The sequence below is a fragment of the Gorilla gorilla genome, chromosome 18, assembly GCF_029281585.2.
Source record: "Gorilla gorilla gorilla isolate KB3781 chromosome 18, NHGRI_mGorGor1-v2.1_pri, whole genome shotgun sequence".
Taxonomy (NCBI): domain Eukaryota; kingdom Metazoa; phylum Chordata; class Mammalia; order Primates; family Hominidae; genus Gorilla; species Gorilla gorilla.
The window spans coordinates 32473233-32492376 of NC_073242.2; the positions used below are offsets into that span (position 1 = coordinate 32473233).

Here is a 19144-nt window from a genome sequence, read left to right on the forward strand (position 1 = left end):
GCCCACCTTGGTGACAGACACCTGTAGGCGCATCCGTGATGCCCAGTGCCCAACACAGGGAAGTGGACAAACGTTTCATGCACGACTCTTTTTTCCCTTCTTGGCTACCTTGAGGACCTTGATTATAATAGTTATCCTTTTTTTCTTTTTCTTTTTTTGAGACTCTTGCTCTGTCGTCCAGGTTGGAATGCAGTGGCAAAATCTTGGCTCACTGCAATCTTCGCCTCTCAGGTTCAAGTGACTCTCCTTCCTCAGCCTCCCTAGTAGCTGGGATTACCAGTGTGCACCACTAGGCTCGGCTAATTTTTGTATTTTTACTACAGATGGGGTTTCACCATGTTGGCCAGGCTGATCTTGAACTGCTGACCTCAGGTGATCTGCCCGCCTGGGCCTCCCAAAATGTTGGGATTACAGGTGTGAGCCACTGAGCCCAGCCGGATTATAATAGCCTTTTCATGCACCAGGGGCTTAATACTCATTATCTCATTTCATTCATATGAGTTGAAGTCAGCTTATCCCCCATTTCACAGATGAGGAAACCAAGGCCCAGAGAGGTTAGGAATTTGTCCAAGGTCACACAGCTAGGAAGTAGGATTCAAACCCAGACAGCCAGGCTGTAACACCTAGGCTCTTCTCAGGCTCATGCCCTTCCCAGGGGTCTGGGAAGCCCTGACCTGCAGCCTGTCACCTTTGTTTACCCCCCAGACTCCAGGACATTACGTGTGCACCGGCGTGGGATCCTGGAACTGGCAGGAACTGTGGGTTGTGTTGGTCCCCGAACCCCCATCGCCTATATGAAATATGGTTGCTTTTGTGGCTTGGGAGGCCATGGCCAGCCCCGCGATGCCATTGACTGGTGAGTGCATGCCTGGGACCAGGCCACAAAATCCCTCACACTCTGGGGTAGTCAAGGCTTATGAGGAAGTACCCAAAACTGAAGCTGGGGTTTGGTCCAGGGAGATCCCAGTGTGCAGTACCACTTTGCAGGCAGGCAGAGGCCTCTTGGATAACATGGCCAGTGAAGCCAGATCTTGGTACCAGCTGCTCCTTACCCTGGCCTTGAGCTGATGACGTAGCCTTAAAAACTTCGCTAGGAGCGGTGGCTCACTCCTGTAATCCCAGCACTTTGGAAGGCCGAGGCGGGCAGATCACTTGAGGTCAGGAGTTCAAGACCAGCCTGGCCAATATGGCGAAACCCCATCTCTACTAAAAATGCAAAAATTAGCTGTGTGTGGTGGCAGGCGTCTGTAATCCCAGCTACTCAGGAGACCGAGGCAGGAGAATTGCTTCAACCCAGGAGGTGGAGTTTGCAGTGAGTTGAGATTGCACCATTGCATTCCAACCTGGGTGACAGTGCGAGACCCTGTCTCAAAAGAAAAAAATAATAAAAATATAAAGTGACCAGGTGTGGTGATTCACACCTGTAATCCCACCACTTTGGGTCGAAGCAGGAAGATCACTGGAGACCAGGAGTTTGAAACCAGCCTAGGCAACATAGTGAGACCCTGTCTCTATATTAAACACACACACACACACACACACACACAAAGGAAGCCAGACTATGCACTAGGAACTGCCCTGGGAATCCCTTTGCGTTCTCACAACAATCCCATTTCACAGATGAAGAAACCAAGGCACAGAAATATTCAGTAACGTGTCCAGGTGTGGTGGCTCACGCCTGTAATCCCAGTACTTTGGGAGGCCGAGGCAGGTGGATCACGAGGTCAGGAGTTCCAGACCAGCCTGGCCAACATGGCGAAACCCTGTCTCTACTAAAACTACAAAATTAGCCAGGCATGGTGGCGCATGCCTGTAATCCCAGATACTCGGGAGGCTGAGGCAGGAGAATCACTTGAACCCAGGAGGTGGAGGTTGCAGTGAGCCAAGATCGTGCCATTGCACTCCAGCCTGAGTTGGGATTACAGGCATGAGCCACTGAGCCTGGCCTGGTGAGCTAATTTTTAAATTTGTTGTAGAGACAAGAGTCTCTCTTATGTTGCCCAGGCTGGTCTCGACCCCCTGGCCTCAAGTGATCCTCCCACCTCAGCCTCCCAAAGTGCTGGGATTACAGATGGGTGTCACCGCACCTGGCCTCTGAGGAGGATTTCATTATAAACCTGCCCTGAAGGGAGAGAATCCAATTTTACGAGAGGGTGTAGCCTGGTGAGGCCTGGATGACCTCCGGAGGCAGGGGCTTGTGCCTGGGCTGAGGCCTAAGGGTCAATGGGCAGACATGAAGTTGCCCCAGGCAGAGGGTACAGTGTGGGCAAAGTCAGGAAGTGGCAGGGCTTGGATCACTCCAGGAAGAGAGAGGAGTCATGTGTCACAGGAGCTCGAGACCCAGAGAGTGAGGCAGGCAGGCAGGCAGGGACCAAGCTTGGGCACAGCCAGGAAGGCAGGACAGGGCATGGTGGGGCCAATGGAATCATTACCCAAGTCGGGGATTTTCAGGGAAACAGCTTACATAAGGCCAGGTGTACAGTAGCTCCCACCTGTAATCCCAGCATTTGGGGAGGCTGAGGTAGGAGGACTGCTTGAGCCTGGGAGTTCGAGACCAGCCTAGGCAACATAGTGAGACCCCATATCCACAAAAAATTTAAAAAAGGAGTTTGTGTTCCTGTAGTAGCATACTTGGGAGGTTGAGGTGGCAGTATCACTTGAGCCTGGGAGTTCAAGGCTAAAGTGAGCTGATTGAGCCATTGCACTCCAGCCTGAGCAACAGAGAGATACGCTGTCTTAAAGGAAATACAAATTAAAAAACCAGCCGGGCATGCTGGCGTGTGCCTGTAGTCTCAGCTACTTGGGACACTGAAGTGGGAGGATCACTTGAGCCCAGGAGTTCAAGGCTGCAGTGAGCTATGATTGTGCCACTGCACTCCAGCCTGGGCGGCAGAGAAAGACCCTGTCTCTTAAAAAAAAAAAAAAAAAAAAAAACTTAGATAAGAGGATGCTGTGCCTCCCTGGGGGTCTTCAGTCACCCATGGTCCTGGCAAGAGAGGAGGGCCAGGAGAGAGCTTCACCCACCTGCTGTCCTGCCCATGTGACATTCACAGGTGCTGCCATGGCCACGACTGTTGTTACACTCGAGCTGAGGAGGCCGGCTGCAGCCCCAAGACAGAGCGCTACTCCTGGCAGTGCGTCAATCAGAGCGTCCTGTGCGGTGAGTCCCCAGCAGCACCATGCCACCCACCCCGAGTATCCCCTGGGCATCCTGGCATAGCCAGATGACTTCCGTGCCCCTGTTGCAATAACCACTGCTTCCAAGTCTCTATAGACCACCCCTTGGGTATATCTAATGTAAGTGATATTTATTTTATTTATTTTTTGAGTCAGAGTCTCGCTCTGTCACCTAGGCTAGAGTGTGCTGATGTGATCTTGGCTCACTACAACCTCTGCCTCCTGGGTTCAAGCGATTCTCATGCCTTAGCCTCCCAAGTGGCTGGGACTACAGGCATGCACCATCACGCCCAGCTAATTTTTGTATTTTTTTCAGTAGAGGTGGGGTTTCACCAAGTTGGCCGGGCTGGTCTCAAACTCCCCACCTCAAGTGCTCTGCCCGCCTCGGCCTCCCAAAGTGCTGAGATTACAGGCGTAAGGCATGGTGTCTGGCCCTAATGTGAGTGATCTTTAACAATGAGGACTTGAAAAAGAAAACCATGAAGAAACCTAATTATTTGATGTCTGGACGACAAGGAAGAAGATAGAAATGGCATCAGATAATAAACAGTGTAAATGTTTATCAGAAAGGGGCTTGGGGTGGGGACCAGAAGGAGGATCGCTTGAGGCCAGGAGTGCATCTCTACAAAAAAGTTAAAGGATTTTTTTAACATTGGCCAGGCGTGGTGGCACACATCTGTGATCCCAGCTACTTGGGAGGCTGAGGTGGGAGGATCGCTTGAAGCCCGGGAGGTTGAGGCTGCAGTGAGCTGTGATCGAGTCACAGCACTCCAGCCTGTGTAAGAGGGCAAAACCCAGTCTCAAAAAAAAAAAAAAAAAAAAAAAATTTACCTAACCAACCACTTCCAAAGATACATAAAAAAAACCCTGCAATTAAAAATCTCAGGTCCCTCAGGCAATCCTACCAGATTTTGAAACAAAGCAATAACATAAGGACTGTAGTATTTATTTTATTTTTATATTATTTATTTATTGTTTGTTTGTTTGTTTTTGGAGTGTGGGTTTTTTTGTTTGTTTGTTTTTTGATTTTTTTTGTTTGTTTGTTTTTTTTGAGACAGAGTTTTACTCCTGTTGCCCAGGCTGGAGTGCAAAGGCATGTTCTTGGCTTACTGCAACCTCCACCTCTTGGGTTCAAGTGATTCTCCTGCCTCAGCCTCCTGAGTAGCTGAGATTACAGGTGCCCGCCACTACACCTGGCTAATATTTTTGTATTTTTAGTAGAGATGAGGTTTTGCCATGTTGGTCAGGCTGGTCTTGTACTCCTGACCTCAAGTGATCCACCCGCCTCAGCCTCTCAAAGTGCTGGAATTACAGGTGTGAACCACTGCATCTGGCCGTGGTATTTATTTTTAAGATTCCATTTTGGGCCGGGTGCTGTGGCTCACGCCTACAGTTCCAGCACTTTGGGAGGCCAAGGCAGGTGGATCACTTGAGGCCAGGAGTTTGAGAGCAGCCTCAATGGTGAAACCCCGTCTCTACTAAAAATACAAAATTACCCTGGTATGTTGGTGCATGCTTGTAATCCCAGCTACTCGAGAGTCTGACGCAGGAGAATCACTTGAATCCAGGAGGCACAGGTTGCAGTGAGCCGAGATCGCACCACTGTACTCCAGCCTGGGCAACAGAGTGAGACTCTATCTCAAACAAAAACAAAAAGAAATAGATTCCATTCTGATGTATGGCATTTTCCATTTATAGTTTCCCTTCAAATAAATAAGAAAGCTAAAACAATGAAAACAACTAGGAAGTGAGTAATGGTACAGGGAGAATGCAGATAAGGCTTGAGTTTCGGCAGCGAGACTCAAAGTTATCTGAAGAGCTAGTCATGATCCAGACCACTAGTTCCATCCCTTTTTTTCTATTTTCTGTTACTTGAAAATAGACATAACAGGCTCGGCGCTGTGGCTCACTCCTGTAATCTCAAGACGGGCAGATGGCTTGAGCCTAGGAATTCAAGACCAGCCTGGGCAACATGGTGAAACCCTATCTCTACAAATAATACGAAAACTAGCATGGTGTGGTGGTGTGCACCTGCAGTCTCAGCTACTTGGAAGGCTGAGGTAGGAGGATCACCTGAGCCCAGGGAGGCTGAGGCTGTAGTGAGCCAAGATTGCACCACTGCACTTCAGCCTGGGCAACAGAGTGAGATCCTGTCTCAAAAAAAAAAAAAAAAAAAAGAGTAAAGAAAAAAAGAGGCTGGGCGTGGTGGCTCACACCAGTAATCCCAACACTTTGGGAGGCTGACGTGGGTGGATCACGAGGTCAGGAGTTCCAGACCAGCCTGGCCAACATGGTGAAACCACGTCTCTACTAAAATACAGGTGGGTGCTTTTAATCCCAGCTACTAAGAAGGCTGAGGCAGGAGAATTGCTTGAATCCAGGAGGTGGAGGTTGCAGTGAGCCGAGACTGCACCATCGCACTCCAGCCTGGGCGACAGAGTGGGACTCTGTCTCAAAAACAACAACAACAAAAAGAAAATAGACATAACATAAAATTAACTATGTTAAAGTGTATAATTCAGTGATACTTAGTATATTCACAATGTCATCCAACCACCACCTAAACTTTTTCATCACTCCGCCTCGAAAAATCCCTTTCCCCTTAAGCAATCCGTTCCCATTCCTCCCTACCACCAACACCTGGTAAACTTACCAGGTTACCAGTTTTCTATCTCTGGATTTACCCTGTCTAGATATTTCATATAAATAGAATCATACACTATGTTCCTGGCTTCTTCACTTAGTATAATGTTTTTGAGGTTTGCTCATTTTCTTTCTTTCTTTTTTTTTTTTGACACGAAATCTCACTCTGTCGCCCAGGCTGGAGTGCAGTGGTGCCATCTCGGCTTACTGCAACCTCCGCCTCCCGGGTTCAAGCGATTCTCCTGCCTCAGCTTCCTGAGTAGCTGGGATTACAGACGTGCACCACCATGCCTGGGTAATTTTGGTATTTTTAGCAGAGATGGAGTTTTACCATGTTGGCCAGGCTGGTCTTGAACTCCTGACCTCAAGTGATCCACCTGCCTCAGCCTCCCAAAGTGCTGCGATTACAGGCGTGAGCCACCACACCCATCCTGTTCATGTTGTATTAATAGCATGTGTCAGTACGTCATTCATTTTATGGCTGAATAATATCCACTGCATGGATAGATCACATTTCGTTTATCCATTCATTCAATGATGGGCATTTGGGTTGTTTCCACCTTTTGGCTTATGTGAATAGTGCTGCTATGAACATTCATGAACAAATACTTATTTGAGTACCTGGTTTCAATATTTTGGAGTATATACCTAGGAGTGGAATTGCTGGGTCATACGGTAATCCTGTTTTACTTCTTTTGTTGAGACAGGGTCTTGCTCTGTCACCCAGCTTGGAGTACAGTGGCATGATCATGGCTCACTGCAGCCTCAAACTCCTGGGCTCAAACTATCCTCTTGGCTCAGCCTCCTGAGTAGCTGAGACTATAGGTGTGTGGCACGATGCTGGGCTAATTTTTTTGAGACAAAGTCTCACTTTGTCGCCCAGGCTGGAGTGCAGTGGCACGATCGCGGCTCACTACAACCTCTGCCTCCCAAGTTTTAGCGATTCTCCTGCCTCAGCCTCCTGAGTAGCTGGGATTACAGGTGCCCGCCACCACGCCCAGCTAATTTTTGTACTTTTAGTAGAGACTGGGTTTCACCCTGTTGGTCAGTCTGGTCTCAAATTCCTGACCTCAAGCAATCCACCCACCTTGGCCTCCAAAGTGCTGGGATTACAGGCATGAGCCACTGTGCCTGGCAAAGTGCCCAGCTAATTTTTAGCCTTTTTTTTTTTTTTTGAGATGGAGTCTCACTCTTTTTGTCCAGGCTGGAGTGCAATGGCGTGATCTCGGCTCACTTCAGCCTCCGCCTCCTGAACTCAAGCGATTCTCCTGTCTCAGGCATGCACCACCACGCCCGGCTAATTTTTATATATTTTTTAGTAGAGACGGGGTTTCACCATGTTGGCCAGGCTGTCTCGAACTCCTGACCTCATGATCCATCTGCCTTGGCCTCCCAAAGTGCTGGGATTACAGTCGCCAGCCACCACGCCCCGCCATTTTTAAACTTTTTGTAGAGATAAGTTGCCCAGGCTGGTCTCAAAATCTTGGCTTCAAGCAATCCTTCTGCCTCTCTGCCTCTGAAAGTGCTGGGATTACAGGCATGAATCACCATGCCCAGTTAAGAGTTCTTTATATACTGTGGATACTGACTCTTACCAGATATGTGATTTGCAAATATTTTCTCCCATTATGTAAGTTGTCTTTTCACTTCCTTGATAGTGTCTTTGCATAAAACTGTTTAAGTTTGATGAAGTTCAATTAATCTGTTGTCTTTTGTTGCTCGTGTTTTTGGTGTCCTTAGAATCCACTGCCAAATCCAAAGTTATGAATATTTACCCTTAAGTTTTCTTCTAATAGGTTTATCATATTTAACTCTAATATTTAGGTCATTGATCCATTTTGAGTTAATTTTTGTCTACGGAGTGAGGTAAGGGGTTGAACTTTATTCTTTTGCATGTTGTTATCCAGTTATCTCAGCCCTCTTGGTTGAAGAGACTCTTCCCCATTGGATCATCCTGCTACCTTTGCTGAAAATCACGGCCGGGAGTGGTGGCTCACACCTGTAATCCTAGCACTTTGGGAGGCTGAGGCGGATGGATTGCCTGAACTCAGGAGTTCGAGACCAGCCAGGGCAGCACGGTGAAACCCCATCTCTACTAAGATACAAAAAAAAATTAGCCGGGTGTGGCAGCGTGCTCATGTAGTCCCAGCTACTCAGGAGGCTGAGGCAGGAAAATTGCTTGAACCTGGGAGGTGGAGATTGCAGTGAGCGGAGATTGCACCACTGCACTCCAGCCTGGGCAACAGAGCAAGACTCCATCTCAAAAAAAAAAAAAAAAAAAAAAGAAAAAGAAAATCACTTGGCTCTAGATGGAGGAGGGTTTCATCACTTTGAGCTAATAACTTGACTTCTCTTAACCTCAGCTTCCTTACCTGTAAGATAGGTGTTGTGAAGATGAGAAAAGATTTGTAAGATGAGAAACAGATTTTGTTTTTGTTTTGAGATGGAGTCTTGCTCTGTCGCGCAGGCTGAAGTGCAGTGGCATGATCTCTGCCCACTGCAAACTCTGCCTCCTGGGTTGAAGTGATTATCTTGCCTCAGCCTCCCAAGTAGCTGGGATTACAGGCCCCTGCCACCACACCCAGCTGATTTTTGTATTTTTAGTAGAGATGCGGTTTCACCATGTTGGCCTGGCTGGTCTCAAACTCCTAACCTCAGGTGATCTGCCCACCTCGGCCTCCCAAAGTGCTGGGATTACAGGTATGAGCCACCATGCCCAGCTGAGAAACAGATTGGATGGGAATTTTTCTTCTATCTCCTCCTCCTATCTTTATCTGAACTTCTCTCTGACCCCTGCTAACTCCTGGAGAGAATCAAAGATCTGTTCCAACTCTTGATTAAAACTCCAGGTTCTGCTGACTTGGTCTGCTCTGGTGGCAAAGAGGCTATTGTAAGCATTATTAGAAGTATGTTTTTATTTTTATTTATTTTTTGAGACAGAGTCTTACTCTGTAGCCCAGGCAGGAGTACAGTGGAGTGATCTCAACTCACTGCAACTCACTGCCTCCCAGGTTCAAGTGATTCTCATGCCTCAGTCTTCTGAGTAGCTGGGACTAGAGGTGCACACCACCATGCCCGGCTAATTTTTTTGTATTTTTAGTAGAGACAGTGTTTCACCATGTTGGCCAGGCTGGTCTTGAACTCCTGATCCATCCGCCTCGGCCTCCCAAAGTTTTGGGATTACAGGCACGAGCCACCGCGCCCGGCCTACTTGAAGTATGTTTTTAGATCTTCAGCTATATATTCTTACTACGGATTAGAACTTGGCATAAGAGCAAAGCTGAATTAATATGATGATATAATCAATTTTTAGGCCTGAACATGCCCCAGGTATCATCTCATCCAACCCTCTCATTTAGAGTTGGGGAAACTGGCTGGGCATGGTAGCTCATACCTATAATCCCAGCACTTTGAGAGGCCAAGGCAGGAGGATAGCTTGAGCCCAGGAGTTCGAGACCACCCTGGCAGCATAGAGAGACCCCATCTCTACAAAAGACAAAAATAAAGGGGAAACTGAGGCTCAGGGAGAGTAAGTGACTTATTCCCAAAACTGCCCCCTTCTGGTGTGGGTGATGAGGAGGTGAAATGAGGCTTCAGTGGGAAATCTGTTGAAAATCTTTCCTTTCTCCCTTCAACTTGCATATTCTGCTTGCTCCTACCCAGGTGGAAATGATATTTATAAAATATTGGTGTGTCTGTTGGTAGAGTCTGTGCCTGTTTACAGAACTGTCTTCTCTGAACCAAATGAAAGGAACTAAAATATCTATTATGCATTTTGGACTAAAAATATTATCTTATTCTGTTTGGAGATATTCTGAACATAGTTGTTTATTTAATTACAGGTTTGGCCCATTTTCCATTTATGGGCCTGACTTAAATACATTAAAAAAAATTTAAACCTATAATAATATTTACTAGCAGGCCTTAATTTTAAACTTAACCCTCGGGAGCTATTCTTCCTTTCAAATTTTTATTCTTCTTCAAAATATGATGCCATCGGGTTCCTGAGGTCATGGAGCAGTGGGGCCAGGTCTTGCTGTTGGCGGAATCTTTGTTGCTCAAGGAGAAAAGTAAGAGGACAAGCAGAGGCGTTGGGTCAGGAGACCCTGGGCTGGAATCCTGGTCCACCCCTTCCCAGTTCTGTGACCTTGGATGAGTTACCGAATTCTTGTAAGCCTCACTTTCCTCATCTGTAAAATGGGAATAACAGACCAGAGTTGCTGGGGTTGTGTGAGCATTGGAGATTGTATATGGCTTTGCTTTTCTTTTCCCTCCCCTCCCCTCCTCTCTCTCTCTCCCCCCTCCCCCTTTTCTTTTCTTTTCTCTTTTCTTTTCTTTTCTTTGAGATAGAGTCTCACTCTGTTGCCCAGGCTGGAGTGCAGTGGTGCTATCTCAGCTCACTGCAACCTCCACCTCCCCGCTTCAAGCCATTCTCCTGCCTCAGCCTCCCAAGTAGCTGGGACTACAGGCGCACCACCATACCCAGCTAATTTTTTTTGTATTTTTAGTAGAGACGGGGTTTCATCATGTTGGCCAGGCTGGTCTTGAACTCCTGACCTCAAGGGATCTGCCCACCTCAGCCTCCCAAAGTGCTGGGATTACAGGCATGAGGATGAATGGCTTTTCTAAGGCTTTTCTATGGTCTGTCAACAAATATTACTGTGAGTCTACTCTGCCGGGCTCCATGCTAGGTTCTGGGCAAGGCAGAGCCACGAGGTATTGTTAAAAAGGAGGAGACAGGGAAGTAGTGTGTGCGCCAAGTGCTTTGTAACTATTGTGTTGAGAGATAAAGCAGGTGAATTACTATACCTGCTACAACATGGATGAACTTTGAAAATATGATGGGCTGAGTACGATGGCTCCCACCTGTAATCCCAACACTTTGGGAGGCCAAGACAGAAGTATCACTTGAGCCCAGAAATTTGAGACCAGCCTGGGCAACATAGCGAGACCCTGGCATAGTAGCGCATGCCTGTAGTTCCAGCTACTCGGGAGGCTGAGGTGGGAGGATCACTTGAGCTCAGGAGGTCCAGGCTGCAGTGAGCCGTGATCATGCCACTGCATTCCAGCCTGGGTGACAGAGTGAGACCCTGCCTCAACAAAAAAGGCCGGGCACAGTGTCTCACGCCTGTAATCCCAGCACTTTGAGAGGCTTAGGCTGGTGAATCACTTGAGGTCAGGAGTTCGAGATCAGCCTCGCCAACATGGTGAAACCCCGTCTCTACTAGAAATATGAAATTAGCCGGTCGTGGTGGCAGGTGCCTGTAATCCCAGCTATTCGGGAGGTTGAAGCAGGAGAATTGCTTGAACCTGGAAGACAGAGAGGTTGCAATGAGTGGAGATCATGCCACTGCCCTCCAGCCTGGGTGACTGAGTGAGACTCTGTTTCAAAAAAAAAAAAAAGAAAAGCAAAAAGAAAGAAAGAAGAAATACAGCATCGAGTGAACAGAGCCAGACATAAGAGGTCATGTATATAGGCTTTCTGTTGCTATGTTAGGAATACAAAAAAGAGGTCACGTATATCGTATGACTTCATTTATATGAATTGTCCAGAATAGGCAAATCCACAGAAATAGAAAGTAGACTAGTGGTTGCTGGGAATGCAGAAGAGTGGGAACGGGGAGCGAATGCTTAAAGAGAGTTGGGTTTCTTCTGTGGTGACCATCTCAATCTGTCACCCAGGCTGGGTGCAGTGGCATGATCACAACTCACTGCAGCCTCAAAATCCTGAGATTAAGGGATTCTCCTGCCTCAGCCTCTCAAGTAGCTGGGACTACAGGCATATGCCACCATGCTGAGCTAATTTTTGTATTATTATTATTATTATTTTATTTTACTTTTTTTTGAGGTGGAGTCTTGCTCTTGTTGCCCAAGCTGGAGTGCAATGGCATGATCTCGGCTCACTGCAACCTCCGCCTCCCGAGTTCAAGTGATTCTCCTGCCTCAGCCTCCCTAGTAGCTGGGATTACAGGCATGTGCCACCACACCTGGATAATTTTTGTATTTTTAGTAGAGATGGGTTTTCTCTATGTTGGCCATGCTGTTCTTGAACTCCTGACCTTGTGAACTGCCCGCCTCGGCCTCCCAAAGTGCTGAGATTACAGGCATGAGCCACCACGCCCGGCCTGTATTTTTTGTAGAGATGGTGTCTTGCTATGCTGCCTAGGTTGGTCTTGAACTCCTGACCTCAAGCAGTCCTTCCGACTCAGCCTCCCAAAGTGTTGAGATTACAGCCCTAAGCCACCATGCTCAGCCTGGGGTGATAACAGTGTTTTAGTACTAGATAGGTGCCCAGCATTGTGAAGGTACTAAATGCTACTGACTGTACACTTTAATATGGTAAATTTTAGGTTGTGAGAATTTTGCCCCAATAACAAAAAGCAGGAGTGCATGGTGAGGATTTCTCTGTTACTGAGAGTGGTTGGGGTGAGAGAAAGTCTCCCGGAGACACCAATGAAGCAGAGACCTGAGGAATAGAGGAGACAGCCACGTGGAGGTGATGCAACAGCCAGTGCAAGGGCCCTGGGGTACGCACAAGTGTCTGGGTGGTCTGAGGATCACAAGGAGTTCGGTGAGGCTGGAGCAGAGTCCCCCAGAGTGACAGAAGTAGGGGATGATGTCGGAGAGTGATAGGGGCTAGATTCCTAGGGCATTGGAGGCTCTTCTCTGAGAGAGATGGGGAGCCAAGGAGGGTTTTGAGCAGGGGAGGGACATGACCTGATTTGCATTTTTTTTTTTTTTGAGGCAGTCTTGCTCTGTCACCCAGGCTGGAGTGCAGTGGTGTGATCTCGGCTCACTTCAACCTCTGCCTTTTGGGCTCAAGTGATCCTCCCACCTCAGCCTCCTGAGTAGCTGGAATCACAGGTATGTGCCACCATGCCCTGCTAATTTATGTACTTTTAGTAGAGATGGAGTTTCACCATGTTGGCCAGGCTGGTCTCAAAATTTCTGACCTCAGGTGACCCAGCTACCTCGGCCTCCCAAAATGTTGGGATTACAGGCATGAGCCACCACACTCGGCCTTGATATGTATTTTAGCCAAACCACTCTGGTTGCCATATGGTACAAACCCAGGAGAGGGAAAGGGTGGAAGCTGGATGTGGCTATCAGGCTGTTGCAGTGGTCTTGGAGAGAGGTGGCTTGGGCAGGGGGTGGCAGTGAAGATGGTGGAAGGGGCTGGCTTCTGGACAAATCTGGCTGGATGGAACTGCAGGAGTTGCCAGTGGATGGGTGAGGGTGTGAGGGGAAGAGGAGCTGGCTGGGGTATTTGTCCCCGTCGCCCTGTAGCTGACCACTCTCCTGTCCTTGGACAGCCGGCCTTCAGCCAGCCCTGTATGCCACCCTGGGGCTATAGCCAGGAAGCTACAGTGGCTCCTTCCTCAAGAGTCCCCTCCCCACTACATCATATTTCTCTGAGGGTTTCTGTTGTGCAGCAGCCCATGGAAAGCTTACAGGCAGGAAGGCTTGTTCCTGCACTGACTGGTTCTATGACTAATTTTCGCACATATTATTTTTATCCATTCATCTGTCTCGCCATCTATTCATCCATTATCCATTCACTTATCATCCATCTATCCATCCATCCATCATCCATCCATCTATCCATCCATCCATCCATCCATCCATCTATCCATCCATCACCCATCCATCCAATTTCCATCCATCCATCATCCATCCACCCATCTTCCGTCCATCCACCCACCATCCATCTATCCAGCCATCCATTGTCCATCATCCATCATCCATCCATCCATCCATCCATCCATCTATCCATCCATCCATCCATCCATCCATCCATCCATGGGGAGTGCCTGCTTGAGGGGAATGGGGTTTCTTCTGGGGTGATAAAAATGTTTTAGAACTCCAGGCGCAATGGCTCATGCCTGTAATTTAGGAGGCTAAGGCGGGCAGATCACGAGGTCAAGAGATTGAGAGCATCCTGGCCAACATGGTAAAACCCGGTCTCTACTAAAAACACAAAAATTAACTAGGCATGGTGGTGTGCGCCTGTAGTCCCAGCTACTCGGGAGGCTGAGGCAGGAGAATCGCTTGAACCCAGGAGGCGGAGGTTGCAGTGAGCTGAGATCGTGCCACTGCGCTCCAGCCTGGCAACAGAGTGAAACTCCGTCTCAAAAAAAAAAAAAAAAAAAAAAGAGAAAAGTTTTAGAACTAGATAGATGCCCAGCATTGTGAATGTACTAAATGTCACTGACTTGTACACTTTGAAATGATACATTTTGTGTTGTGAGAATTTTGCCCTGGTAACAAGAAGCAGGAGTGCATGGTGAGGGATCCATCTATCCCACCATTCATTCAACCATTCATTTGCATACTTTTTCTGATTCAAACCCAATACATGTTTGTTATGAAAAATTAAAACATTCCAGAAATATTCTTTTGAAACTTTTTACTTATTATTTATTTCAGTAGCCTTAGGGGTACAAGTGGTTTTTGGTTACATGGATGAATGGTATAGTGGTGAAATCTGAGCTTTTATTGCACCCATCACCCAAGTAGTCTACATTGTACCCAATACATAGCTTTTTATCCCTCCCCACCTCAGTCTCCAATGTGTCCATTATACCACTCTGTATGCCTTTGTGTACCCCCCATAGCTTAGCTCTCATTTATAAGTGAGAACATACAGTATTTGGTTTTCCATTCTTAAGTTTCATCAGTTAGAATAAGTGACGTAACTTCTTTGCAATCCCTATCAAAATACCAACATCAATTCATCCAAGTTGCTTCATCCAGCTTCATCCAAGTTGCTGCAGAAAACATTTAGTTCTTTTTTATGGCTAAGTAGTATTCCATGGTGTATATGTAACCACATTTTCTTTTCCTTCTTTTTTGAGAAGGAGTCTTGTTCTGTCACCCAGGTTGGAGTGCAGTGGCGTGATCTTGGCCCCCTGCAATCTCCACCTCCTGGGTTCAAGTGATTCTCCTGTCCCAGCCTCCCAAGTAGCTGGGACTACAGGCATGCGCCACCACGCCTGGCTAATTTTTGTATTTTTAGTAGAGATGGGGTTTCACCATATTGGTGAGGCTGGTCTTGAACTCCTGACCTCGTGATCCGCCCACCTCGGCCTCCCAAAGTGCTGGCATTATAGGCGTGAGCCACTGCACCCAGCCACCACATTTTCTTTATCTGCTCATTGGTTGATGGGCACTTAGGTTGGTTCTATATCTTTGCAATTGTGACTGTGCTGTGATAAACAAATGCGCGCACGTCTTTTTGATATAATGATTTATTTTCCTTTGGGTAGATACCTAGTAGTGGGATGGCTAGAAAGAATAGTAGATTTACTTTTCGTTCTTTGAGAAATCTCCATACTGTTTTCCATGGAGGTTGTGCTAACTGATCTTAGCACCAGCAGTCTAAAAGCATTCTTTTTTCATCACATTCGGGTCAATGTCTATTTTGACTTTTCAATAATGGCCATTCTGGCTGGGGTAAGGTAGTATCTCATTGTGGTTTTAATTTGCAGTTCCCCGATGACGAGTGATGTTAAACATTTTTTCATTTGCTGGTCATTTATATATATTTTGAGAAATGTCTATTCATGTCATGTGCCCACTTTTTTTTTTTTTTTTTTTTTTGAGTCTTGCTCTGTCACCTAGGCTGGAGCGCAGTGGCATAACCTCGGCTCCCTGCAACCTCTGCCTCCTGGGTTCAAACGATTCTCCTGCCTCAGCCTCCCAAGTAGCTGGGATTACAGGCATGAGCCACCACACTAGGCTAATTTTTGTATTTTTAGTAGAGACGGGGTTTCACCATGTTGGCCAGGCTGGTCTCGAACTCCTGACCTCATGATCTGCCCACCTTGGCCTCCCAAAGTGCTGGGATTACAGATGTGAGCCATCGTGCCTGGCCATGTGCCCACTTTTTGATGAGGTTTTTTCTTTTCTTCTTGCTGATTTGAGTTTTTTGTAGATTCAGGATATTAGTCCTTTGTCAGATATGTAGTTTGCAAATATTTTCTCCCATTCTGTGGGTTGTCTGTTTACTCTGATGATTAGTTCTTTTGCTATGCAGAAGCTTTTTAGTTTAATTAAGTCCTATTTATTTATTTTTGTTTTTGTTGCATTTGCTTTTGGGGTCTTAGTCATAAATTCTTGCCTAGGTCAATGTCCAGGGGAGTTTTTCCAAGGTTTTCTTCTAGAATTCTTATGGTTTCAGGTCTTAGATTTAAGTCTTTAATCCATCTTGAGTTGATGTATATGGTGAGTTTTGTAGATGGTGAGAGATAGGGATCCAGTTTCATTCTTCTACATGCAGCTATTCAGTTTTCCCAGTACTATTTATTGAATAGGGTGTCATTTCCCCAATTTATGTTTTTGAGTGTTTTTTTTTTTTTTTTTTTTGAGATGGAGTTTCACTCTTGTTGCCCAGGCTGGAGTGCAATGGTGCAATCTCGGTTCACTGCAACCTCCTCCTCCCGGGTTCAAGCGATCCTTCTGCCTCAGCTTACCAAGTAGCTGGGATTACAGGCATGTACCACTACGCCCAGCTAATTTTGTATTTTTAGTAGAGACGAGGTTTCTCCATGTTGGTCAGGCTGGTCTCAAACACTGAACCTCAGGTGATCCGCTTGCCTTGGCCTCCCAAAGTGCTGGGATTACAGGCATGAGCCACTACGCCTGGCCTTGAGTGCTTTGTTGAAGATCAGTTAGTTGTATGTGTTTAGCTTTATTTCTGGGTTTTCTATTCTGTTCTGTTGGTCTATGTATCTACTTTTATATTAGTACCATGCTGTTTTGGTTACTATAGCCTTGTAGCATAATTTGAAGCTGGGTAGTGATGCCTACAGATTTTTTCTTTTTTCTTTTCTTTTTTTTTTTAGATGGAGTCTCTCTGTCACCCAGGCTGGAGTGCAGGGGGCATGATCTCAGCTCACTGCAACCTCTGCCCCCCAGGTTTAAGCGATTCTCCTGCCTTAGCCTCCCGATCAGCTGGGCTTATAGGCACACACCATCATGCCTGGCTAATTTTTGTATTTTTAGTAGAAATGGGGTTTTACCATGTTGGCCAGGCTGGTCTCGAACTGACCTCAGGTGTTCCACCCACCTCGGCCTTGCAAAGTGCTAGGATTACAGGCGTGAGCCACTGTGCCCAGCCTATTTGGCTCTTTTTTAGTTCCATGTAAATTTTAGGGTTGTTTCTTCTAACTATGTGAAAAATGATGTTGGTATTTTGATAGGAATTGCATTGAATCTGTAGATTGCTTTGGGTAGTATGGTCATTTTCATTACATTGATTCTTCCAATCCATGAGCATGGGATGTATTTCCATTTGTTTGTGTCATCTATGATTTCTTTCGGCAGTGTTTTGTAGTTCTGTTTGTAGAGATCTTTCACCTTCCTGCTTAAGTATATTACTAGGTTTGGGGTAGCTATTTTCCTTTTTTTTTTTTCAGCTATTATAAAAGGGACTGAGTTCTTGATTTCATTCTCAGCTTAGTCCTTATTGACGTATAGCAGTGCTACTGGTTTGTAACCTGAGACTTTATTGAATTCATTGGTCAAATCTAGGAGTCTTTTGGAGGAGTCTCTAGGATTATCTACGTATATGATTGTATCATTGGCAGAGGTAGTTTGATTTCCTCTTTTCCCATTTGGATGCCCTTTATTTCTTTCTCTTTCCTGACTGCTCTGGCTAGGACTTCCAGTACTTTGCTGAATAGAAGTGGTGAGAGTGGGCATCCTTGTCTTGTTCCAGCTCTTGGGGGAATGAATGCTTTCAACTCATCCCCATTCAGTATGATGTGGGCTATGGGTTTGTCATCTATCACTTTTATTATTTTGAGGTATGTTCCTTCTATGCCTAGTATATTGAGGAGAAGTATGTTTCTTTAAAAAAATATTATTATGGGCTGAGAGTGGTGGCTCGTGCCTGTAATCCCAGTACTTTGGGAGGCTGAGGCAGGTGGATCACTTGAGCTCAGGAGTTCAAGACCAGCCTGGCAATATGGCAAAACCCCATCTCTACTAAAAATACAAAAATTAGCTGGGCATGGTGGTGGGCCTGTAGTCCCAGCCACATGGGAGGCTGAGGTGGGAGAATGGCTTGAGTCCAGGAGGCGGAGGCTGCAGTGAGCCACAACCTTGCCACTACACTCCAGCCTGGGTGACAGAGACAGACCTTATCTCAAAAAATAAATAATTACTATTATTTTTAAATAAAGGAATCCCCAAATGAAGTCATGTAATATCAGGCCAGGCATGGTGGCTCACGCCTGTAATCCCAGCACTTTCGGAGGCCGAGGTAGGTGGATCACCTGAGGTCAGGAGTTCGAGACCATCCCGGCCAACACGACGAAACCCCGTCTCCACTAAAAATACAAAAAAAATCAGCTGGGTGTGGTGGCCTGTGCCTTTAGTCCCAGCTACTTGGGAGGCTGAGGCAGGAGAATCACTTGAACCCAGGAGGCGGAGGCTGCAGTGAGCTGAGATCATACCACTGCACTCCAGCCTGGGCGACAGAGCAAGCCCCCATCTCGGAAAAAAAAAAAAGAAAGAAAAGAAAAGAAAAAAGAAATCGTGTAATATTGATGCAGAAGAGCAGTATGGCAGACTTTGGACTCTCCATTTGAAACTTTCAATTTCCTTTTCTGTAAAATGGGGCTGACATCACCTGCTTCCTGGGGAGCCCTGCAGATGGAGATCACGTGGTGGGCTGTCAAGTGTCTCAGAAATGTAATTTATGACCCGTCCTGCCTCTTGCTTTACTGGTTTCCCTTGAGTCTCTCCAGGTCCCTGCTCTAATCTCAGTTTCCCCACTTCTTCCAGGACCGGCAGAGAACAAATGCCAAGAACTGTTGTGCAAGTGTGACCAGGAGATTGCTAACTGCTTAGCCCAAACTGAGTACAACTTAAAGTACCTCTTCTACCCCCAGTTCCTATGTGAGCCGGACTCGCCCAAGTGTGACTGACTACCTTGACTTGAAATGCTCTTTTGCACAAGGAAATAAACCGTCCTCTCAGTAATGAACAACAGCATTCAGTTATTTGCAGAAGGGAACCGAAGCCAAGTGATAAAGCCACAACCTTGTGTTTGCTTTCTCTCCCAATCCCAGAACTCAGGACTGGAGCCCATGTGGTTTGCAATTAAAGGCCAAAAGTCCTGCACCTATTTTATAAAACTATGACTGTGTTTATCACTGTGTTGGGGTCGGTTCCATTTTTGAGGTTCCATCTTTATGAATAGATAACCTGTCTTCTAACCTGCTTGGATGGCTGGTAGTCAAATGTGAACGAACACCTACCGTGTGCCTGGCCATGTTCTATGTTCTAGGCTGCAGCAATCAATAAGACGGCCATACAA

At 46.6% G+C, this 19144-nt stretch overlaps 1 protein-coding gene across 1 annotated transcript in view; it reads left to right on the forward strand.

The window, feature by feature from the left end:
* LOC129527628 (group 10 secretory phospholipase A2) overlaps positions 1 to 18982 on the forward strand; it is a 48407-nt gene extending 29425 nt beyond the window's left edge. Inside the window, exons 5-7 of the mRNA XM_055365832.2 lie at positions 706 to 856; positions 3054 to 3160; positions 18610 to 18982. Of these exons, the coding sequence (XP_055221807.1) occupies positions 706 to 856; positions 3054 to 3160; positions 18610 to 18752 (401 nt within the window). The 3' untranslated portion in view covers positions 18753 to 18982. The remainder of the gene's footprint in view (positions 1 to 705; positions 857 to 3053; positions 3161 to 18609) is intronic.
* The last annotated feature ends 162 nt before the right edge of the window (positions 18983 to 19144 follow it).